We start from the raw sequence: 25,784 nt of genomic DNA, 5'->3' as shown, positions 1-25,784 counted from the left end.
TCTCAAGGCCCTGATGTAAGGATGTTGATTGAGTGGTCATCGGTGTGGGTTGACACTTGGCAGCTGTGGGTAGTATTCTCTTTTGAAACAAACATTTCAATATTTGGATGTAACATGAGTTGCATCATAGTGACCATTTACACTGTGCAAACAGATGATTTGCAATTCAAGATGCCATGTGAACTTGGTAACAGAATGTGTAATGGTGAGGCCACATTATTGGTTTGTTGCACAATTTTATGAATATCCTGTTACAGTTTTCTTTGGGCCTCAGAATTATTCACCTATTTTAGTATCTCCTGAAAATTAAACACCATTCTCCAAAGCCCTACATTCAAAAATATTGATATATACAGTGAATAGAAGTAGTCCCAGAATGGGATGGGACATCACTATCTATTGCCAATTTTGATAACTTACCCTTCACCTTTAACTTCAACTCTCTATCCTCCTGCCTAACCAGCTCCTTGCTCATCTTTTAGGAGAGGATTCATCTTGGGAGGTCCTACACGGAGGAATGCCTGTCTCCTTCTATGACTGCTGCACATAATGGGATTCTATTTAATCCCCAGAATGCATCTCCAGTGGTTGCATATTCACAGCACCCTACTTGGAAGAAGCAGTTCTGACACTTGGCTCTGGATGCAGAGCCATTTTATTTACTGAAGTTTGCCTGCATCCAGGCAAATGGGACCTGCTACATTCCTGATATCCTACAAGCATGCTGCCATCATGTTCTCCATGCATATGGAAAATGCACAAGAGATTGTGCATTTTGCAAATGAACATCAGATTCTTGCAGTCCAGGAACAACAAGGTATCAGGGCCATTTTACTCAGGATTGGAGAACCACTTTTTTTATACAAATACAAGTGTTGTCATAATTTTATATTATTTTGTAATTACAATTTTGATTCAGTATCTAATGTAAAAGAAAGAGAAATACATTAAAATATCTTCTGTCTATTGCTACCAGGCATTACAGAAAAACTGGATTACTTTGTGGATCTAAACATCAAAGCTATCTGGTTAAGTCCAGTGTACAAGTCTCCAATGAAAGATTTTGGGTATGATGTGGAAGATTTTGAAGAAATCAATCCAATTTTTGGAACTATGGAAGAGTTTGACAATCTCTTAGAAGCCGTACACAACAAAGGTGGGAGTAGATTGAAAGCATTCAATTTTACTTTCAGGGTGCCATTATATTGCAGCCCCAGTTTGACTGGTTCCTGTAGAATGCAAAACATTGACAAGTTTCCCATTGACTGACTGCAAATTGTACTCTACATGCTGGGAGTGAGCATGTGTGTTTACGTGCATATGTGTGTTAGAATTCCACTTCCTGATGTAAATTTTTAATGTTTTGAAGGTATGGATGGGTGTGTTTGCTTCCTCAAAGCATTAGAAGGGCAGCCTATAGTAAGTTTACAAAGTCCAAAGGAGTTGTTGAACTTTTAAACAACCTGGCTTGATTGATACTATATTGGAGTTATATTCCATATCCTGTCCGCTCACTTCCCTCAAAGAATCTTACCCTGTTGTATTTCAGAAACAGATTGCAAATCAGTTCCGGAACAATTGTCCTGCTTTCACCCTATGTGTCACAAATGTACATTAACATGAAAATGGCTATACAGCTGCTCCCACAAATAATTATTTGCTAATACTAATTTAAGGGGGTTCATTGACAAAGCTGGACTGATAACCATAGAGGTATTTGGAAACTCAACGTGATTTCTTTTTCAGAGAAGATCAGGAAAGGAAATGACTGTCCTGAAAGCAGAAATTAACAACTGGGTGTGCATCATGACTTTGTGCAATAGTGCAAAGCACGTGATAGTTGAGTTGATAGCCCATTTTTGATCTTCCCAATTTACATCTACATTGGGTTTTGGAGCTTGAGCGGTGGCAGGAGTCACTACAGGACATTTGCAATGCTGACAGCATTGTGACTGGTATGTTTCTGGAGGTGGTCAACACAAAACTAAAAAACATGCAGGCAGAGAGGGAATGGATGACCACCAGAAGGACAAGGAGGACCAGGCAGTCAGGGCAGGGATCCCATGAATGCATCTAACTCTCCAGCCAATACTCAGTTATGAATACTGGTGACAGTGATGATTCCTCTATGCGGTGAAGACAGCACCAAGTCTATGGCATCATGGACAGCTTAGCTTCATGGGGAGGGTGGGAGTGGAATGGTGCATGGGAGAGGAAGGAAAGTGAAAGAGCCATAGTGGTAGGGGTTTCGATAGTGAGGCGAACTCCTGCGGCTGCAGGTGTGACTCTAGGGTGGTATGTTGCCTGTCTGGTGCCAAGGTCAAGGATGTCACTAAGTGGCTGCAGGTGATTCTGAAAGGAGAGGATGAACAGCCAGAGGTCATGGTACGTATTGGCCTCATTGGCATGGACAGAAAGAGCTATCAGGCCCTGAAGGCAGAGTTTAGGAAGCTAGGAGCGAGATTAAAAAGCAGGAGCTTGAAGTTAATCTCAGGATTACTTCCGGCGTTACGTGCTAGCGAGTGCAGAAATAGGAAGATAGAGCTGATGTATGCGTGGCTGGAAATATGGTGCAGGAGAGAGAGCTTTAGATTCTTGACATATTGTGACAGCCTCTGAGGGAGTTGGGACCTGTACATGTCAGATGGACTGCTTCTCAACAGGGTTGGGAGAAATATCCTCGCAGCGGGTTTTGCTAATGCTGTTTTGGGAAGGGTTTAAACTAGCTTGGCAGAGAAATAGGAACCTGAGAATAGATTCAGAAGACAGTAGAGAAGTTGAAATATGTTTGGAAGGCAGAAGAAACCAGGGCTCGAAGATAGGCAGCATAGAAGTTTGGCTGCACTAAATGATATATACTTCAAGGCAGGAAGTCTAGGAAATAAAGCAGATGATCTGAGAGCACAGATTGACACATGATGTTTTAGCTATTACTGAGGCAGGACTGAAAGAAGGGGAAGAATGGCAGCTCAACATTTTTGGTTATCGGGTTTTCAGATGAGATAGAGAAGGGGATAAATTAAAGAAGGAGGGGTCACAATATTGATTAAAGAAACAATTACAACTATGGGCAGGATTTTTAGGTTGGCATGTGGGCGTGATTGGTGGGCCCAGGGAAGGCCGGGGAACAGACCGCCACCCGCCAGTGGCCCCTGACTGTGATTTCACACTGGCTGACCAATTAACGGCCAGAGGGCGTGAAGCGCGCGCTGATCTGATCCGCGCTGCCTAGGTTGGGGGCAGGAAGAGGGCGAGCGCTGAAGTCAGCGCGGGTGCAGGGGACCACTCACAGAAAGCTCCCTGAAGGCAAAGAGCTGCTTCAGGGAGCTGAAGACTTCAAAAGTATCAGAAAAAGATTTTTAAATCCGGAAAAAAATGTCCACGCAACACAAGCAATTACCTGAGCATAGACATTATAAAAATTTTGTGCATAGATTTTTATTTTATTTTTATTTAATAACGGAAACCTCATCCAGCCCTTGGCAGTGAAAAGTCCTAGTTAGTTTGCCATTAATGGGCTTCATAGCTCTCTTAATTATCAGCGGGTGCCCTCTGACCGAAATATCGTGCGAGTGCGCAATGACGTTGGGACTCCCGCCCGATGTCACCACGCACTATTTTACGCTCGAGTGGGTCGGGCGCCTGCCCGCCTGCTCAGTAAAAAATTCTGGCCTATGAGGAGGAACGATATGATAGCAGGGTCATCAGATAAGGCCCTATGGGCTGAACTGAAGAACAAAAAAGGAAAAATTACACTACTGGCGCCTGAATTTTTCAGGTGGCGGGCAGGCTTGGCAGTTGCGGGCGGGGGTGGTTCCGGAGCCAATCGGCACCCGCGATCGGCTCCGCACTGCCATTTTATGCTGGTGGGCCAATTAAGGCCCACCCAGTGTAATACCCGAGCTGTAGTACTCAGCGCTACCTGTGCATGTAGGGGGAGGAGGGAACGTCAGAGCCAGCTGCTTCAGGGAGATTGAAGGACTTCTGAAATTATTGAATAAAAGGTTTGAAAATGTAGTTAAACATGTCCCCTCATGTGACTGTGTCACATGAGATGGGGCATGTTTTTAGATTTATGAATTTTTAAAAATTTATTTAATAAAAACTTTAGGAAACCTCATCCCACTGGTGGATGAGGTTTCCTAAAAAACACGAAGGCCACCTGGCCTTTTTGATGCCTGTCAACCTTAAGGTTGGACAGGCAGCGTTTACAATAACCTTAATTAGATCCCTAATGGCCTTAATTGGCTGTTGACATATCGGCGGGTGCACAGACGACTTTGGCGCACGCCTGCCGAGCGAAACATCACAACTCAGCACGATGACGTCAGGACACACACCCAACACCATCACGCGTCATTTTATGCATCAGCATGTCAGGCCCGCCCCCACACGCTGACTGAAAAATCCTGCTCTGGGAGTGTGCAATAGACCCCAAAATAGTCAGAAAGAGATGGCAGAGAAAATATATAGGCAAATCTGAGATGTACAAAAACAATAGGGCAATAATAGTGGGCAATTTCAACAACCTTAATATCAACTGGGATAGAATTAGTGTGAAAGGCAGAGAGTGAGCTGAATTCTTATAAGTTATTCAGTGGAACTTTTTTAGCTAGTACATGTCAAGCCCAGCAACACAGGGGGTGCTTCTGGACTTAGTTTTATGGAATGAAGCTGGGCAGGTGGTAGGGGTATCAGTTCGGGACCACTTTGGTGGAAGTGACCAAAATTCAGTTAGACTTAGGGTGGTTATAGAAAAGGATAAAGATAGACCAGGAATGAAAGTTCCAAATTAGGGAAAAGCAAGTTTACTAAGCTGAGATGTGATTTAGTTAAAGTGAACAGGAAACAACTACTTAAAGGTAAATCAGTGTCATATCAGTGGGAGACATTTGACGAAGAGATAGTGAGGGTTCAGAGCAAGTTTGTTCCCTTAAAGAGGAAAAGTGGGACTAAAAAAATCCAGGCCCTTTGGATGGCAAGGGGTTTAAAGGAGACGTTAAAGAATAAAAGTTTATGACAGAAAGCAGAGGCTCAATACTGCAGAAAAGCTAGTGGAATATGAAAAGAATAGGGGTAAAATTAAAAAGGAAATTAGGAAAGCAAAGATAGGATATGAAAAAATATTAGCAAGTGAAATGAAGGAAAACCCAAAGATTTTTCATAAATACACAAAGAGCAAGAGGATAACTAAAGAAAGAATAGGTCCTATTAGAGATGATGAAGGTAACCTATTTGTGGAGGCAGAGGCCAATGGTATGGCTCTTAATACTTTGTGTTTATTTTCACAACAGAGAGAGATGATACAGGCAATATAACGTTGGAGGTCAAGTCTGCATTTTGGATGAAATTAACATAGTGTGAGAGGACTAAGGGGTTTAACATCTTTGAAAGTGGATAAACCCCCAGACCCAGATGAAATGTATCTTTGGCTGTTTAGGGAAACCGAAATGAAGTGTATAAAATTATGAGGAGTATAGAAAGAGCTATTGGAAGTTCTGATTCTGTTTGATTAACAGGCAGGAAACAGAGAGCAGCAATAAATGGGTCAATCTTGCATTGGCAGGCTGTGACTAGTGGGGTAATGCAGGGATCCGTACTTGGGCCCAAGTTGTTCATAATATATATCAATGATCTGAATGTGGGGACTAACTGTAATTTTTCAAGGTTTGCGCATGACACAAAGCTAAGTGGGAATATGTGTTGTGAGGAAGATGCAAAGAGGCTTCAAGAGGATTTGGACAGAATTAGTGAGTGGGCAAGAACATGGAATATAATGTGGAAAAATGTGAGGTTATCTACTTTGGTATGAGGAACAGATGTGCAGAGTATTTTTTAAATGGTAAGAGATTAGAAAATGTAGATGTGCAAAGGGATCTTGGGTGTCCTCATCAATAAATCATTGAAGGCTAACATGCAGATGCAGCAAGCAATTAAGAAGGCTAATGGTATGTTAGCCTTTATTGCAAGAGGATTTGAAAACAGGAATGGTGAAGTCTTGCTTCAATTGTGTAGAACGTTGGTTAGACCACTGCTGGAGTACTGTATGCACTTTTAGTCCCCTTACCATAGGGAACCAATATTATTGCCATAGATGGAGGGAAACGAAGGTTCAATAGACTTGTTCCTGGGATGGCAGGACTGTCCTATGAAGAGAGATTGGGGAACTGGGTCTGTATTCTCTAGAAATTCAAAGAATGAAAGGTGATCTTGTTGAAACCTACAACATACTTAAAGGGATAGACATGGTAGATGCAGGTAAGATGTTTCCCCTGGCTGCAGAGTCTAGAACCAGGGGACAACATTTCAAAATAAGGGGAAGCCACTTAGGACCGGGTTGAGGAGAATTTTTTTTACTCAGAGGGTTGTAAATCTTTGGAATTGTCTACCCCAGAGGGCTGTGGAAGCTGAGTCATTGAGTATGTTTAAAGCAGAAATTGACAGGTTTCTAAATACCAATGGCATAAGGGGACATGGAGATAGTGTGGGAAAAAGACATTGAAGTGAATGATCAGCCATGATCATATTGAATGGTGGAGCAGGCTCAGTGGGCTGAATGACCTACTCCTGCTCCTATGTTCCTATGAGGGAAATTTCTAAGTTTACTGTATGGCTGAGTATTTTTCACTGTTCAAGCAAATGGAGCATTCTATGAGTGGATGTAACATCCTATGAAAGTATTACAAGCCAACTATTGAACTTTGATAAGAGTCTAATGCTAATGGTAACATGTATGCAAAGAAGACTATTTCACCAGCATCCATTGTGAGACTGCAATCCTCCTACCTTCACATCAGCTGCTCTGTGCTGTAAAGGCAGGAAAATCATTCCATTACTGTTAAAAGTTCTGGTTCTAAGGCCAAGTGCTTTTCCTGCATTACAGGTTTAACATGATTCTTGGTGAATAATCATGAAAATGTGTAACTTGATTTATTTCTGAAGGATTTAACTTTACTGAAATGGTTTTCATATACTTTTTAAAAGGTTTGAAACTGATAATGGATTTCATTCCAAATCACACTAGCAACAAACACCGTTGGTTTCAACTTAGCCGGAATCGAACAGGAAAATACACTGATTACTATGTCTGGGTCAATTGTAAACACACGGTGAATAAAACCACCAACCCCAACAACTGGGTAATAATGTCAAACTTATTTTTTTGTTACTTTATCTATGCTTTCTGATCTTATAACAACAAAAGCGTATCAATTTTATTTTTATTGCACATTTTCTTATTTCTCACCTTTTTCTTTAGGCCAGTGGTATTCACTAGAAAAATAATGAGGGTCAGTTGGGGTATTGGAAAATTTTAATCTGGCCACAAGTAGAATTTTAAAAATACAGCCAGAGGCAGGCAGGGCAGTCGCCAGTTATGAGCCCAATAAGCTAAGCCTGTTGTGTTTTCTTGTGGGCTCTGGGTGGTGCGGGGAGGGCTGTTCCATCGTTGTCAGCTACTCAGTTCCTGATCAAGGGACCTGGCATTGGGAAGGGGGTGGGGTGTTGGTTGTCCACTGAGAGCCACCCGTCTGCCCTTTCTTCTAATTCCCCTCCCCGCCTCAGTCAGTGGTCCTGTCCCCATCTTGGCCTCACTCACTTGTGGCCTGAGTCCCTCGCTGATCTTGAGCCTCCGGTGGTTGCATTGCCACAAGCTACCAATACTCTCCTGGTGGTGCTCTTTGCAATGAGGACCTGCCAGCCTTTGATTGGCTGGCAGCTCATGGGGGTTGGGAGGGGTATTTCCACTTCTGGGGTCCTTAATCCTGGGGAAGGCCACTGGCCACTTGAGTGCCCAACTGGCACTAAATATAGCAGGGCTCTCCAGGAGGCAGGCAAACCCTGAATCTGAATTTTAATCAACTTTTAAGAATAGGCTAGAAAGGTAGTTGAAGGAAAGGGTATGGGAACTAAGCAAACATGGAATTAGCACTACTGTTCATATGGAAAATAAACACCAATACACACAGATTGGGGTGAATGAACTAATTCTGTGTTGTAATTTCTATCTCATTCTATGTACGATTCCTCTTCTCTTAACCCAGATAATGAGGGGAAATGTTGTTTCAGTTGCCATAAAATTTAACACTTAGTCACTCCTTAAAGCAAATATTCTTGAACATGTCATTAGCACTCTCTATTTAAATAAAAATTAGCGAAATAATCAAAAATAAAGCAATAATTGATAGGGATAATAAAAATTGTTGGTAAAAGCTTAATTTTTAGATGAGTTTCCAATTGTGAGAACAGCTTTCCATTAAGGGATATTGCAGTGAATTATTATGTATCAGTTTGAAAATAACATTCCAGACAGAATAAATTAGCAACTGTCTATTTTTTTCAGGTTAGTGTGTTTGGACACTCTGCTTGGCAATTTGATGAGATTCGAGGGCAGTGTTATTTACATCAGTTCTTTAAGGAACAACCGGATTTGAATTACAGAAATGTTGATGTGCAGGAAGAAATTAAAGTAGGTAGCTATTGGTTTTATCCCATGATTTAAATCAAGTTATGTTGTTGACTACATAAATCTACAGCACAGATTTAAGGTTTCTTCATTATCTAAATGCCAACCTGTAATATATGTGTTAATCCATTGCTTCCAACTCTGCATTAGAAAATAAAGAAACCGGTTGGTAGATGCTCTAGAAACCAGCATTAAGTATTACTTTTGACCAAATTCTGCATGGGTGAATAGTCAACATTAGATCAGCTGATAGGTATCCTTAGTTTCCACTGACTAGAGCATTATTCAAAGCAACTATCTACCTGGATTTGCCACTCATGGTTGATATTCAGAGTGTATTCTGGGAATGGAATATGGGGCCAGAGTCACTTGTGTAAGAACCTGCCAATTTTTGGCGGATGTCTAATTTTCCTCCATAACCAGGTCGATAAGTCATATTTAAATGAGGTGGTCATGACACAGTGATGTCATAGGGCAGAATTTTCTGCCTGTCGACCGAGCGGGCCCGACCCAATCTCCGGCGGGCGGGGAGCTGATCCCTGCCGGAGAAGAAGGCCCCGCTGCCATTTTATGTGGGCCAATTAAGACCCGCCAAGCATGACATCCGGTGGGAAGCGCTATGCGCTCCCTGTGCAGGTGGGGGCGGGGGGATTCTCCAAAAGTGAGAGTGCGCTCTTTCGCGCATGTGCATGAAAGAGCGCACATCTCCCTGAGGCTAAGTGCTGCCTCAGGGAGATCGCTGATACTTTAAAAAAGATTAAAAATAGAAATAAAAAAAATCTTTAACATTTCCCCCTCATGTGACAATGTTATATGAGATGGGGCATGTTCATAAATTACAGCAAAACTTTATTAAACTGTTTAAAACCCTGCATGAAACCTAATCCCGCCGGTGGATGAGGTTTCATGTTTTCTCTATTTGCCGCCGGGGCTCCTGGCCTCCCCGCCAACCTTAAGGTTGGATGGGCAGGTCCTTTAATTGTTTAAATGATCCTGTCAATGGCCTCAATTGGCCATTGACAGGTCGGCGGGCCCGCAGCTGATTTTGCAGTGCCCCACGCCTTTCTTAAAATTTAAATGGGATGGGATGACGTCGGGGGTTCCACCCGACATCATCCCGTGTCATTTTACGCATCGGCGAGCGGGCCCAACCCCCTGCTCGCCAATGGCAAAATTCTGCCCATAAAGTTGAATCTGGGAACATCTTGGTCTGAATGCCTCAGTCCCATACTGAACAGGGAATTTACCAATCGAACTACCGGGATACTACTTCAAGGTTTTTAAAACATAATTAGAAAGCACTGAGGGTGATCTGAACTGGGATTCCAAAAGGGACATCATGAGTGCCCACAATTTTTCATACCATCGGCTCCTGGGTTTTGCCATGTTAAAATCCCACACAGAGGTGAAGGTGAAGCTAGCAAACAAGCTTTGTCACCATTTGGTTGATTACTAGTGGCAATGACAAAGTCCTGAGAGTAGGTTGACTGACTGCCCTCTTGGGTTAGCTATGGTTTTGTATTTGCTGTTGAGTGTGGAACTGACAAGGGAATTTTCACTTAGTATTTTCATTAAAAATGTGATGTGTGTATTTTAATGATATTTTTTCTATTATTTCAAGAATGTATTACGGTTTTGGCTGAAGAAAGGGGTTGATGGTTTCAGGATGGATGCCATCAAATACCTTCTGGAAGCTGAAAGCCTAAGAAATGAGCCTCAAGTCAACTTAACACAGAACCCGGTGAGCTACTTGGATTTTTATCTAAAATTAGTAAATCTCCTCTAGCACATTCCATGGTACTTGAATTGCAGGACACAATAAGAGTTCTAAGTAAAGATGGAAGATGGGAAGTTGAAGAACATAAATGTAGATATAACATTAAAGATGATTGCTGGAGCATTTTTGTAGTTCTTTGACTTGTGAAACATTGTTACTTGGCTGCAGAGAGCCAGCTGATGGCCAGTTAGTGAAGGAATAAACCAAAGCCAATCTTTACTTGGAATAAACTTATTCACAGAGTGAAACATTATAAGTATAATTATATATATCTCTTGACCCAATACTTAGGTCAGTAAGTGTCTCTTTATATGCCTTCTCCCTGTACATATAGTAAGTCCTCATTTTAAGTCATGGTTGCATTCCTGGAGATCACAACTTTAAGTGAAACACTTTATGTGAATCATGGGTTCTCTTAGGAATCAATCTTAAAGCTGGAGGTAGGTCCCATCAAACATTTGTCACCTGGAAAAAATCAATGTACTGTACCATACGTGTGCAGCACCATGCATTCCTAGCTGAAATAACTAGCAAAATAAAATCAATCACTAAATATAAAAGAAATCCTGTATAAATTCAAATTAGATAATATTCACCAGCCTCAAAACGTTTAAAACATCCAATTTTACTGCTAGGCTGATGGTTTTTCATGCTTTCTTTGCAGCAGCAGGCACACTACCAGCAATTACTAGGCATTTCTGGCTCATGGTTAAAAGTAATGTAAAAGTCTCAACCACAACAGACACTCCTGAAATTCCAAAATTTAAATCAAATTTAAATCCAAAATTTTGCTTGAAAAAATCAACTCTGGCTTTGAATGCCTCCAGGTTTTTTAAAAAATTGATGATGCCTCGAATACAGTACAAACAGCTTCTTTAACAATGGCGTTGATTGGGTCATAGGACCCGAGATTGCATGAAGGGAGCCGTGCGCGATGATGCGTGCTGCCTGATGACAATGGGAGGTGATGACGCACACACCAATGAAGATGGACAGCAATGAACACAGGTGGTGATGACACATGATCATGTGTGCACATTAAAAATGGACAGCGATGACTCACAGAAGGCAATGATGTGAAACGACTCTAAAGTGGAAAATGTGACTCAAGTCGGGGGGAAAGGAGCTAAAACAAAAACAACTTTCAAATGAAACAACTTAAAGTGGGACAACTTAAAATAAGGACTTATTATCCTTAACTTCAATTGATACAATTAACATAGAGGCTACCGCACTACACTTTTGACAAATGGCAAAGGGCTTTTAACAACCCACCTTTGTCATCATAGGGGCCTTGCTGACTATTTCATTGTAGCTAAAGGAGGAGGAGGAACAGAAAGAAAAGACACACAGAGCTGCAGCTGTTGAGAGAGCAAGTAGAAGGAAGAGAGTTTGCAGGAATCCTTACCCTTCCAGAGTTTACAGACCCAAGACATCATGCCAGTACTTCTCAGAGGAGCATTGCTTAAGAAAGTAGTGACAGTATAGTGTCACCTCTTTCAGCAAGATCTGCGACCACCGCTTTGATGTTCCAGCTAAAGTCATTGCTTCCCGGAACTTATTTTCCTCCATATCTGCCCAGGCTGCTAAAGGGAACATCAATAACATTGGCCAGTCTGCAGTTCATGTTTGCATCAGGCAAGTGACCAATGCCATGTTGGCCAGAGCAAGCACGTTTTCCTGTGGACAACTGGAAACAGCAGGATAGAGTTCTGGAGATTGCACAAATTTTAGGCTTCCCTTAAGTTCAGGGCATCATCGACTGCCACATGTTACCATATGCGCTCCCTCAGAAGGTCCTGAATCTCAAGAACCTTCACTTTCTGAATGTCTAAATGGTGTATGATGACCAGCACCACATCCTGCAGACTCTGCCCTTTAGTGATGGTACATCTTTAAAAGAGTTCCTCTTCTAAGAGAAGAGGGACAAGAGTTAGCAGGTAATGGCAAAGATTAGTAGTAGCAGATGAGAGGCAGCGTTGTGCACCACTAGCTTGTAATGCAGAATGAGTGGGGGAGTGAGGTGAGTATATGGAAAGAGGGCAATGTTTAAAAACACTGCTGTGCATGTCCTCCAGCCTCACTATCTGCCACACAGCATGTCCCTCCTATGCCAGGATGTCAAAGCCTCACCTTGGCATGAGCTTTGCACTGATACCAACCCTCTTTTAGATCTTGTCATCTTTCTCCTGTTGTGTACTAGCTTGCACTGCAAGAAGACTGAAGGGGTTAGCGGGCACTCTGTTGCAGAATTATGAAGAAGTGTGAGTCAGCTTAGCTGAGAGTGAGAAGCAACAGGTATGGGGATGGGATCAAAGTCATAGCGACAGTAGCCAGTGTTGAGTGGAAACAGGGGGAGATGTGACTAGGGAAGAGGCATGGGGAGGGTGGAAGGGGATGATTGATAGAGCTGAGGCTAAAGTTTGGTGGTGAAAGCTAAGCACAGAGTAAAAGAGGTGTGAATATCTTTGCACCTCTGGTGTGAGCATTGAACTTTTCAGGCATTGTTGGCTGATTTTGAGAATGATACTGTTCACATTGATATTGGCAGGTACATGTCTCTACTACTGCTGTGCTATTTTCCTGGGTGCCTGGCATCTTGTAACTTGGAAAGAGGGCTTCCTTCCTACTTTTTGCTTGCTCAACAACATCACCACATTCACCATCTGAAAACTTGGGACTTGGGGAGAAGGGCTGTAGCTGCAGTCATCTATTATATCTATTGTTGCACAAACTGCACCTTTTCCTTCAGGTTTGCAGGGTGCCTTCAAAAGACAGTGGCCTTGCCAGAATCCACATCCACCATGCCTCCCCAAATTCCACCCCCCCCCCCCCCACAGCCTATCAAGAGCACAGATAGAATTTGCAGTTCACCCTGAATATTGGAATATGACTCAGAATTGGAAGCAGAGTCGGTGGCCCAACATCCCAGATGAAAAGTCAGGTGTGACCTCGCCTCTGCTTAGCCAGGTTGCCTCCCAGCAATTTACTGGCTGCCAGGCTGTTAATTGACTTAGACAAGATAGCTGCCAATCTGGGAGGAAATCCTGCCTCTGAGAGTTGCTGGCCAATTATATAGCTTGGCAGTTCTCCAGTCCCAGCAGCGCCACTGGGAGTGGAGGCTGCTGCTGGGACTACAGGCGGTCCCAAAGAAGAAATATCATGGATCTGGACTTAAAGGTAGTGGGGGTGCGGAGCCAATTTTGTCAGGGCAGTGGTGGGGATGGGGGGGGCAGGCGGTGGGCTTGATTGGGGGAAGGCCTTGCAGGAGCTTTTGTTGGGAACAGGGTGTGTGAACTGGAAGCATCACCCTAGCCAACAAATAGGTCACCAGGTTCTAACTGGTGGCTGGGATACTGGTACCTGGCATCCTTTGATGTGGATAAAATCCCAGTGACGACAGGAGGAGGCTGATAAGTGACAATTAATTGGGCACTGGGGCCACCACCATGGTGCCCAATTTACATCCCCCCACCTGTCAATCCACTCTTGGCAGGACACAAAATTCTGGCATGGTATGATCACGAAGATGGTTTGGGTCTCCCATTGATGTCATAAGCATTGGGAAAACCCTGCCTACTGATCTATGCATAACATAGAAACAGAAACAGAGGACTAGATTTTATGAGAGTTGGTGGTGTCCCAGTGCAATTACATTAAAGTCAGGAGTGAGCCTACCCCTCCTTGCCCTGGCTCACCCTGTAGCCATTCCATGGTCATTGGGGTGTTCATTGGCTTGAGGTGGGTCTTCCAATCCCACCTGAGGAGGAAGTCCTGCCTCCTAGAGCTGCTGATCAATCAAATGGCCGGCAGCTCTCTGGTCCCAGCAGCACCACCGGGAGCAGTGATCACTGTTGGGACCACAGCCAGCCCCCATGAAAGTGTGCAGCGATGGACCTGGACATAAGGTAAGTTGCTGTCTTTCTGGGGCCAGACTGGCAGGCTCTGCCTAAGGTGCTGGGGGTGGGGGGGGGGTGCGCCGGGCCGGGGCCAGGAGAAATGTGAGGGTGGGGAGACCTTTTATGTGTGGTGGCCTGCAAAGGAAATACACCCCCCATTGACTGCTACCAGCCTGAACAGTGAAACCTGTTGGCTCCACACTCGGCATAGGCCTCTCCAAAAGGACACCCTTAAGTGGCCGTTAATTGACCACCTAAGGGCCTCAATTGACCTATGGCCAGGCAGGCCTCCTGACACAACCCTCCGGGGTAGGCTGATAAGTGCTGGGAATGGCCCCTATGGCATGGAGCCCAATTTTATGGCCCATGCCTGCCTGCCACCTCCCCCTTTGGGGGGGGGGGGGGATGCGGGGCGGCTGTAAAATCCAGCGCAGAATTTCTTGTAGTTCTTTGGTTTGTGCTCAGCTTGCTGGTTTCAGAGAACAAGATAATCTAAATGGCCTTGGACTACAAAGGAGAAATCAGATAGGGTTCACTTTACGGTGTCTCCTTCCAGCCAGGCTCAGGTGTAATGATCTCCAAGGTTGAAATTCTTCTGTTAGTTCCAGCTTATAAAGAGCACTGAGTTAGTTGTACTAATGTGATTTTCTTTTTTTATTCTTCCAGAATAATATCATATCATATGATGAGCTCTATCATGATTACACAACCACACAAGTGGGCATGCATGATATTATCCGTAGCTGGCAACATCTTTTGAAGGAGTTTAGTACAGAACCTGGCAGATACAGGTAAGGAAAGTCTTGTACTTCGATACCATTTTCCTGAAGATCCTAAAGATCCTCAAAAGTGGTTAATGGTATTGTTTAAATGAGGGTTTTTCATTAGGACAATTGAAGAATTCTTGTTTTTCCTTGTCACGCAGTCATTAACATCTCTGTTAACCAATGGAACAGGAAGGAGAGCATCTCAACAGTAAAGCATCCCCTTAGTACTGCACTGTAGTGTCAGTTGAGATTATGAGCTCAAGTCCTGCAATAGGCCTTGAATCATAACCTTCTGACTCAGAGGTGAGAGTGCTATCCTATTTGACCAGAGAGTCCTTTTTGACTTTCTGCTGGAGCATGATCAATAAAGTTAAGTTCCTTCTCTTTGCAATGTTAAATACCCTTGTATTGCAATATGATCAAGAATATTAACCATTCACTGTTTTACAGAGTTACAGGTATAACTCCAGTAGGGAGCATTATAACTGCCAAGTCCATCCCACGGGTCAGTTCCTGCCAACAATAAGCTATATTCAGCTGTTTGCTCCTAACACAGCAAACTCTTCAGCCTGATATTTATTGGGAGATGATGAGGGACATGGGGAGGGAGGGAGCCTGAAGGGGAGATGGAAGGAGGGAGCTGGAGGGCATGTGGGTGGGGGGGAGGCAGAAACTTGGGGTGAGGGGGCCAGGGAAACAGGATTGGGCAGAGGCTGGGAGCTGGGGCTGTTGGTGGATGGCGGGGGGAGAAGGACAGGTTTCCCTCAGGTCCCATCAAATTTCACTGCTGCATCCAGGCAGATTAAGAGGCTGTCTAGCTGTTGCGGAGTGAGGGGTTAGGCCTGGAGAATCAGGCCATAGCCTTGAAGCATGGAGGGGAACGGAACATTGATGGGGGGACTTGGAGAGATCAGGGGTCAGAGGAACCTCAATGGTGTGTAGCTTGGAGATTGTGTGGGTTGGGTTGGAAGAGATCACATGCAGAAGAGGTCATAGAGGGGAGGTGAGGGGAAGATTGCAGGTCATGCAGCACCTTAGATTGCAGTTGGGAGAAGTTTCTGATTGATGGGGAGATTTACAAAGTAGCTTGGTGGGCCAGGAGCAGCACTCCTGCTCCTTTTGGCCCTAGAGTCAGTAAGGCACTTACCGGTTGATCCAGCAGTCCTCAGTTCCCTTCAGCTGTTGCATTTCATTAGACCCAGGAAACTGGATGGGCTTTCATTAACACTGGAAAAGAGTTTAAATCTTAAGAACACAGCATCATTAAAATATTTAAGTGAGGGTCGCCTCTAGGGAAAGGGCTGAGCTTAGGTTTGAAATTTTTTACATTTTGCTCTCCTATCTGAACAAAACCCACCCTTTTTCTAAATAATGCCTTTGCTTTCTGCCATGATGTTATAGAAAAAAAAGGCAAGAAAATATAGCTTGTAGTCTGCAGCTTCTGAAAAGTAGAAACTTTATGTATATTTTTCTGGTTACAGGTCTTTGTTGTCATCTTATTCAAGTCTTACTGTCAAGTTTGAAGTCAGAGAAACATATCCAAAGTCCTGCCCCAGAGCTGCCTCTTGTGCTGTTCCTATTGATCTCATTAGATTTTTACTCTAATTTTCCTGTGTTCAGTAATGAAAACTGCTTTTTGATATAATTTCCTTTGGCCTGGAATAAGCCTATACCTGCCCAATATCTAGGTCCTTTGTGGATCTTTGAAAAATTCCTTTTTATTGTAGTTTAGCTCATTGGTTAAGTTGGTTAAAACATACGCGCTTCCTCATCTTCAGAAGATGGTAATTACTGACATGAGGTCGACACAAAACATTTTTACCCCTGTATGTACAAACACTTGACTTTATTCATATTATACAGGTTAGAGGAGTACATCATGATAAGATTAAGACAAATAATTTATTTTTTAATTGCTTGTCAGAGAATGGACTAAATTCTTAGCCATTTTATCTTTGCAGATTTTTGGAGACTGAATCCTATGACAATGAAGAAATTTATAAGACTATGATGTACTATGGAACACCAATACAACAAGAAGCTGACTTTCCCTTTAACTTCTACCTTATTGATCTCTATAAAGATTTGTCAGGAAATGGAATATTTAAAATTGTAGATTATTGGATGCGCAACATGCCTGCAGGAGCATGGCCAAACTGGGTGGTATGTCTTTACCTACAAACACTTCATAGCAAATAGTTAATTTTATAGGTCACTGGTAATGTTTTAATTGATTTGCTATCTTTGTTGGCTTAAATATTTTTCTTCCAGTGCAGCAGGTTAGATTTGAATCCAAAGTTCTCTTTTGCTGCTGAGTCTAAATTGTGAAATATGTTGGCTTCGTTTCAACTTACATTTGTGGGGAACAGAAATCCACAGTAGAAAACATTAGTTTCAGCAATCATTTGTGAATCTCACTCAGCTAATCTCCAAAGCTGGCTTGTTAGAGAAATACAAAGCTCACTTTGAAGCAAATAGGGAAATTCCACTGTTTGAGAGTAAGCTAAGTAGTGAGCAGAGTAGAGAAATCAAAGCAGAGTTTATCTGGGAATACTTACATGTTTTAAAGATATGTGTGATAAGAACTGGTTCATCAATGTAACACGCTGGAAGTTGTAATCCAATGTTTAAATTATACATGGTAGTGTTACTAGATGCTATTTAAAAGAGACTATTTGCTTAACTTTTAGGTAGGAAATGATGAAAATTCGCGTATTGCATCCCGTGTTGGTGCAATGTACACTAATGTCATTAATATGCTTCTGCTGACTCTTCCTGGAACTCCTACTACTTACTATGGGGAAGAATTAGGAATGGAAAATATCAATGTATCTGAAACAGAGATTCAAGATCCTTCTGGGAAATTCAATCCAGTATGTATTTGACTACATTTTAAGTTTTTAGAATGTTTAGGAGATTAAACCTATGGCATCTGGGATTTGGGCCAAAGTCTGGTCTAGATTGTTCGAATGAAATTTCTTCCCTGTTGGCAAACAGATCTACATGAAATGGATTTGGACAGTCTCCATTCTTTTCTTTGTGGCCACCTCATAAAAATGGAGGCAGCCACACCAACGTTTATGAGGCCTGGCAGTTAAAATCACCACTAATAACATCAGGGGCTGCTTAGTCTGCCTCCACGCCCAGCCAAAACTTGCTGCCAGTTAGAATTCTCCCTAACACCTGAAAATTGGTGGTAAGGACGCCAGTAACCTCAAAATAGGTCCCAATATTCCTTAATAAAACCAGAAAGTGCTGGAAAAAACTCAGCCAGTCTGGCAGCATCTGTGGAGTGAGAAACAGAGCTTGCATTTCGAGTCCAATATGACTCTCCTTTGTAACGGATGCTGCCAGACCACTTGAGTTTTTCCAGCACTTTCTGTTTTTATTTCAGGTCTCCTGCATCCACAGTGTTTTGCTTTTATCCCAATATTCTCTAGTTGTACGTGAAAGAAGAATTCAGTTATTCACTTGATAGTGCCATAATGTGTTTGTTGATTTTAAATTGCAATGGAAAATAAAACTTAAACCTAAAATTCACATGTAAATTGATAATCACTTTTCAGTTCCTAATTATGTTAACTGGAGATTGGCACTCACCATGTTCTGAATTGTTACAGACTGACAGTATTCCTTGTATTGATATGGGATATGATTGGCATGGAACAAAAATGTTTCCCATCCCATAAGCTAAATGAAATGCAAATCTAAAGGAAATGTGTGGGCAAATAATATGAATAAAGTTTACAGACAAACATTTTTACATAAGAAAAAAAAAGTTGAATAACTTCTTCAAGCAGCTGAAATTTCATCTAAATTTGGTTACAGACGGCAAATCGAGATTCACCACGCTCACCGATGCAATGGGATGGCAGTGCCAATGCTGGCTTCAGTACAGCAAACAAAACTTGGCTAAGTGTCCACCCAAATTATGCTACAGTAAATGTTGAAGTAAGTGAGACAGAATTTTCAGAATTATTTATACAAAAACAGATCAAGTGAAGTGAGTTCAAAAAGCTAAACTTGTTTTTATGTTTTTGGTTATCAGTCTCACTTTGTCCAGCGAATGCAGGCTGCGTCCTTGATATTAGGAGATTAGTTGGTGTTTGAAACAACATAGGCAGAAAGAGAGACCGATTGACTGAACAAACACTGTTGGTTTATTGGAATTAAGAACAGAACATTAACACAATATGTGCTTCTTCAATCACCTCCAGCTCTAGACTTACCATTATCCAAGTAGCCCGTGCTGTATAGTGATTGGTCGATACAGTCCATGGTCAGTTAACTACATTCTCTTAAAGGCGCACAGTGCTTCACTTTACCACATCCCTCCCCCTTTACTTGAAAGTACAATTGACAAATTTCATAACATCCCAACTATTTACATGAATAACTATTTACAAGTCAAGACTCTCAGGAGGCCTCCTTGGATGTGTCGAGCGTCGTAGCTCAATGACTTCGGCTGGTTTTTCTGAGACCCCCTCCTCAGGGGTCAACTGTCCACCAGGCTTTTTGGTGGAAATGGGCAAGTTTGTATCTTCGACTCTCTCGGGTCCAACAGGCCCCACCGGTACTTCCAAATCGTATGACATTTCTTCTATGAACGGTGCAGACTCAAACGCAAATGATGATTGCATTCCTTCTTATGGGACTGTCTCTCCTCTCCAGAGGTGATCCATGTGTCGTCTAATTATTCAGCCGTTTATCAATACATATAGGAGAGAGGTCTTGTCACAGCACTCACTCCACCTAATTGGGTCCATCTCCAAAGTTCTTTGTGAGAACTATGTCTCTCACCATGAAATTTCTTTCATGATTATGGCCATCATGTCTGGACTTCTGGGCCTCTTGGTTTCTCTCCACCCTCCCCCATAAATTTGTTCTGATAAGAGTGAGACGGGTCCAGAGACGTCTCTTCACTAGTAATTCAGTGGGGCAATACCGGTGGTCGTGCGTGGCATTCTCCGGTATGCGAACAGGAGCTGTGACAATCTGATGCTGATGGAATCCCCGTTCAGCTTTATCATTCCGAACTTAAAAGTTTGGACTGCCTGCTCAGCTAAACCATTAGAGGCAGGGCGGTTAGGTGAGGTTTTGATATGAGTTATTCTGTTGAGGATTTTAAACCTGTGGAACTACCTGCTAGTAAATGCAGTCCGGTTACCTAACACAAGCACCTCTGGTAATCCGTGGACTGCAAAACTCTGTCGCAAGCGGTCTATGGTGGCAACAGACATGGGTGACTGGACTCCATAGATATCCATCTACTTGGAATGGGTGTCTATTAGTAAAAGGAACATCGTGCCCAAGAGGGCCCCCTGTAGTCGATGTGGAGGTACACCCATGGCTGCCCCGGCCATTCCCAGGGGTGTAGTAGAGCTAAGGGGAGGTAGCTTTTGTACCTGCTGGCATTGAAGACAACTCTTGACTAGGGTTTCGAAGTCCATGTCCACCCCTGGCCACCACAAGTAGCTGCGCGTAAGCATCTTCATCCTACTAAATGCCAGGGTGAGCGTTAAGTAATTCGGCCAATAATGGCCTTCGCCTTCTTTGGAGCACAATAGCTCTTGCTCCCCAGAGCAGTAAGCCATCCTGGCAGGTGAGCTCATATCTGCGATTGAAGTAGAGCTTCATGTCATCAGGCTTTGGCTTGCCTGCCATCCTTTCAAGACTTGCTCCCTGACGTGAGATAAAAGTGGATCTCAGCTTGTCCACTCACAGTTTTGTTTGGCCTGGACAGGGGAGAAATCCAAAAAAATTAGTACTAAGACAAGTTCCTGGAGAATAGGAATCTTCACATTGTTATCTGGCAGGGGAGGTAACTCAGTGCGTCAGCATGTGCCATCTGGCTGCCCAGTCAGTGAATAAAAGTATACTAGTAAGCAGGCCATCTCTGGATGTGGGCAGATATGATGGGGGGTATCGTCTTATCTTCTCCAAATAATCCCAGCAGAGGCTTGTGGTCGGATATAATGTGAAAATGGCAACTGTGGAGGTATTGATGGAATTTCTGAAAACCAAACACAGTATACAAGCCCTTCTTCTCAATTTGAGAATATTGTCACTCTGCAGCACTGAGCGTGTGAGATGTATAACCCATGGGTCGTTCGGAGCAATCCACCATCCGACGTGAAAGTACAGCCCCTACTCCATAAGGGGATGTGTCGCAAGTTAAAATCAATTCTTTCTTTGGGTCAAAGTGGCCCAGTAGGGCCGATGATCTTGACAACTGCTTTACCTTCAGAAACGCCTCCTGGTGCAGAGCTTGCCAAATCCATTTACAGTTTTTCTTAAGCAATGTGTATAACGGAGCCAGTGCAGTTGATAGATTTGAGAGAAACTGCCCATAGTAGTTAGTCATGCCTCAGAAGGCCTTTATTTCTGTTGTATCTTTCGGTGCAGGCGCCTTGCGAATAGTCTTGACCTTTTCTTCCATGGGATGCAGGCTCTGCGCGTCGACATTATGGCCCAAGAGACTATACCTTTGGCTTGGGAAATATATTTTTCTCATTTCAAGCGTACCCCTGCTTGTGGGAAGTTGTTTCAGCACCTCCTCCAAATTAGCTGTGTTCTTCGTCAGTCCAGTGACTAAAACATAATCCAGATTAACAACGACATGGGGCAGTCCCTGAAGTAGATTTTCCATGGAAAGTTGGAAAAATAGCACACGCCAATGAGACCCCAAAGGGTAGTCGAGTATATTGATACAATCCTCGAAGTATTTTAATGGTCACAAATTCCCTGGAGCCTTCTTCCAACTCTATCTGCTGGTAGGCGTGGCTCATGTTGAGTTTTGAATATATGCTGCCCCCTGTCAATTTCGAATATAATTCATCAATCTTTGGTATCATGTGTCTATCAAGTTTGGCCACTCTGTTTACAATTAAGATATAGCCACCGCATAAGCAAACACTTTGGTCTGGCTTCAGTACGGATATTATGGGTGCCGATCACTTGGAAAATTGCACCGGTTGTAAAATGCCCAACTTTTTCAGCCTGCTTAGCTTGGTCTCAACTTTGTCCCATAGAGCATAAGGGACTGATCTGCCTCTAATAAATCTGGGGGTCGCATTAGGGTCTACGTGGATTTTGGCTTGTAGCTTGTCACTGAAAATGGAAGTGTACTTTTGTTACAATTCCTATAAGTTTCTCGTTCTGATTTGAAAAACCTCCACTCATTGTAATTCAGTATTTTTGAGCCAGTTGCGACCAACTGAACTGGGGCTCACTCCAGCTACTACTATAAGGGGTAAATTTGCACACCATTTTGCAGAGTCTGGCATTTTCACGCCTTTTGTTACTGGCCCTCCGCCCACACAGCCCCCCAACCCCACCCCCCCCACCCCCCGCAAGATGGACGGTGCCAGATTATGTATCTTTTATTGCCTCCAAGTCTCTAACAGCGCTCTCCATGGCTGTTGCCAATTCTAATGCCTTACTGAAGTCCAGGTTAACTTCAGATAGCAATTGCTTTTGAATAGCATCATCACCGATTCCACATATAAATCAGTCTCTCAACATGTCACTAATTGAAGCTCCAAACTCACAATATTTCGTTAATTCCTTTAAAGCAGCCACATAGCCAGTGATTGTCCCGCCTGGAAGCTTATTCCTTGAATTGAATTTAAAACAGGCTTTGGCTTCAGGTGGTTTTTGACAATATTTACTAACTTGTCAGAAGTCTTCGTATCGGGGGTGTTAGGTGACGTGAGGCTGTGGATCAGCCCATACGTCTTGCTTCCGCATGTGTCTTGTCCTTCCCCGCGATGTTGTTAGCGATAAAGAAGAAGGCTAGGCGTTCGATGTAATGAGACCAGTCATCAGAAATAGGGTCGAATGTTTCAAGATATCCAAACCGCGGCCCACTTGATGACTAAGGAGACTGTGCTTTCAAACAGCTTTCAAGGTAGTGGCGAAGTAACGCAGCTGGCTTACTGAGGCTTTCTTGATTACCATCAATTGATTCAGTTTATCCTTGTAGCCAATTTTATGTTTTTGGTTATCAGGTTCACTTTGTCCAGCGAACACGGGCTGCACCCTTGATATTAATTGATGCTTGAAACGATATAGGCAGAGAGAGACTGATTGAACAAACACTGATGGTTTATTGGAACTAAGAACAGAACACTAACGCAATGTGTGCTTCTTCAATCACCTCCAGCCCTAGACTTAATATCACTCAAGTAGCCCGCGCTATATAGTCAATACAGTCACGTGGTCAGTTAACTACATTCTCTTAAAGGTACATAGCACTCCACTTTACCACACTTGTGTTCCTGGAGCAGAATTTTCTGCCTGTTGGGTGGGTGGGCCCAACCCAATCTCCAGCGGATGGGGAGCCGATCACCGCAGGAGAAGCAGGCCGTGCCGCCATTTTACGTGGGCGGGCCAATTAAGGCCCTCACAGCGTGAGGTCCAGCGGGAAGTGCTATGCGCTTCCTGTGTGGGTAGGGGGGGGGATTCCCCAAAAGCGAGAGTGTGTCTTTCACGCATGCGCACGAAAGAGCGCACATCTCCCTGAGGCTAAGTGCTGCCTCAGGGAGATCACTTACACTTTTAAAAAGATTAAAAATAAAAAAAAAAATTCCCTAACATGTCCCCCTCATGTGACAATGTCATATGAGATGGGACATGTTCATAAATTACAGTAAAACTTTATCAAACTTTTTAGAACCCTGCATGAAACCTCATCCCGCCGGTGGATGAGGTTTCAGATTTTTTCTATTCCCCGCCGGGGCTCCTGGCCTGCCTGCCAACCTTAAGGTTGGACGGGCAGGTCCTTTAATTTTTTAATGATCCTGTCAATGGCCTCAATTAGCCATTGACAGGTTGGCGGGCGCACAGCTGATTTTGCTGCACCCCCGATTCCTGAAAATTTAAATGGGGCGGGATGACATCGGGGCTTCCGCCCAAAGTCATCCTTTTTCATTTTACGTGTTGGTGAACGGACCCCTGATGGTAAAATGAAGGATTTAAATAAGAGCAGGTGTAGATCATTTGGTCAGAAATGGGGGAAAGACCAGTTAAACAACAATACATTCTCTATCTAGATATTTTAAACCTATTTAGTTTCTAGGGGACTTGTAATTCAAGTGCTTTTTAAATTATACTGACGTATATTCTCGAAGTTCATCACTTCCTGTGTGATCATTTTGACAGGTTGAAACGAAACAACAAAACTCCACCTTGACCCTGTACCGTCAGCTGAGCTTTCTTCGTCAGAATGAGTTGCCTGTTCATAGGGGATGGATGTGTTACATTTGGAATGATACAGATGTGTTTGCATATGTGAGAGAATTGGATGGTTTGGATTCAGTCTTCCTGATTGTACTAAATTTTGGTAACGCTTCAACAATCAACCTGAAAAGCAAAGTTCCAGATCTTCCTAAAGAAGTAAATGTGAAGCTCAGTACAGACTTTAATAAAAAACGAAATCAGGTTCAAACAGCATCAGTGGTAACTGGAGCTGGTGAAGGTCTTGTACTGGAATACAAAACGAGCAATCCAGTTCACAGTAAGGCAGAATTCAAAGACAGCTGCTATATTTCACAGAAAGCATGTTATTTGAGTACATTTGATATACTTTACAAGAATTGTTAAGAGTTTTTGAAAAGAAAAGTTTTTAAAGATGTTCTGATGATTCACTAATGGGGCATAGAAAAAAAGTGAAATATGCACGAAATTATAAGAAGTTCAACCATTGATCTGTGAGTAAATTACGCATTAATAAAACTAGAGTTTACTTTGTTTATTGTATGCAAAACTCTTCTGTAAAACATTTAGTCAAAAATGCATGCTTCTAAGAACTCATCCCCTCCATGAGACCTCTACCTTGTACCCTGAATCCCCTTCTGACCCAGATTTGGACCATAGTTACCTCAGCCCAGCACAATGCTCTTTGACATCATCAGTGGTCCCTTTTCCTCAGGCCCTGTTCCATCATTTAATAAAACTGTTGCTATCTTTCCAAACGAAGTCCATGCCTGACTCTTGCATCCTCTTAATGCCTTATTTTCACTCTCCCTTTTCTTTGTAAAGCACTTCAATGTATTGTTGCCACCCAAATTCTGTCCACACATTTCCAATCATTTTGTGTTTGCATTCTTTCAGGCTATCATTCCATCTTCTTACTCAGCTAAGACCAGTAAAAACCTGCTTTGTTGCTGGACTGTGGTACTCTATTTGTGTGTGTCCCCTCATTCTCTGCATGATACTGACATAGCCAAATTCCTTCTCTTTGTCCCTTCTGTGCTCCTGCTTTATGGCTTGGCCTCTCTTAGTTCAAATGCAAGTTGCTATTCCATAGATTGGCTGCTTGCTCACTAAAATATAGGGGGTGATTTTTCCCAAGCAAGGCAAAGAGGGTTTGCATGTGTGCAGGGAGATAAATCCCCCAAAACTGATCATAGTTTAGTGTCCCAACATCATCCTGACTTCTTTTGAGTTTCTGCAGGGTGATATTGAAGCCAAGTGGGGAATCCAATTAGATCTGTTGACTAAGTAATTAATGTAATTAAAAAGCTTATTAAGAGCTGCTTACCCTTCAAATCTCGATTTCCTGGCCCAGGCACCTATTTCTTGACCTGTCAGCAACTCATCAGGGTGATCGAGGCGGGTGCATGGCCGGAAGAAACTGAACAGCTCCAGCCATGGCCAAATGAAAGGCTGCTGTTCAAAGCATTTTTTCTATCAGTGTGCTTTCATTGTTTGACAGATGATTGTCAACTTTTTGGAAGGTGCTTCACCTGTCTAGCATTTCATTCACCTTCAGCCACACATCCCTGGTGCCAGCCTTCACTGTGACATGGGAGCAGCTTACACAATTGCACCTTACACTTCTAATGATGGAGTGAATAAAAGCAACACTATCACCG

The 25,784-nt window shown here is 43.0% G+C and overlaps 1 protein-coding gene across 1 annotated transcript in view; it reads left to right on the top strand.

Annotated features, from left to right (window-relative positions):
• Positions 1 to 24,510, top strand: part of slc3a1 (solute carrier family 3 member 1) — a 30,879-nt gene extending 6,369 nt beyond the window's left edge. Inside the window, exons 2-10 of the mRNA XM_041180904.1 lie at positions 977 to 1,156; positions 6,985 to 7,139; positions 8,342 to 8,467; positions 10,086 to 10,205; positions 14,807 to 14,931; positions 16,869 to 17,070; positions 17,598 to 17,735; positions 18,736 to 18,858; positions 24,070 to 24,510. Coding sequence (XP_041036838.1) covers positions 977 to 1,156; positions 6,985 to 7,139; positions 8,342 to 8,467; positions 10,086 to 10,205; positions 14,807 to 14,931; positions 16,869 to 17,070; positions 17,598 to 17,735; positions 18,736 to 18,858; positions 24,070 to 24,510 — 1,610 coding nt within the window. The remainder of the gene's footprint in view (positions 1 to 976; positions 1,157 to 6,984; positions 7,140 to 8,341; positions 8,468 to 10,085; positions 10,206 to 14,806; positions 14,932 to 16,868; positions 17,071 to 17,597; positions 17,736 to 18,735; positions 18,859 to 24,069) is intronic.
• The last annotated feature ends 1,274 nt before the right edge of the window (positions 24,511 to 25,784 follow it).

Source organism: Carcharodon carcharias, chromosome 2 (genome assembly GCF_017639515.1).
Source record: "Carcharodon carcharias isolate sCarCar2 chromosome 2, sCarCar2.pri, whole genome shotgun sequence".
Taxonomy (NCBI): Eukaryota; Metazoa; Chordata; class Chondrichthyes; order Lamniformes; family Lamnidae; genus Carcharodon; species Carcharodon carcharias.
This window is presented reverse-complemented; position numbering and strand designations above follow the sequence as displayed.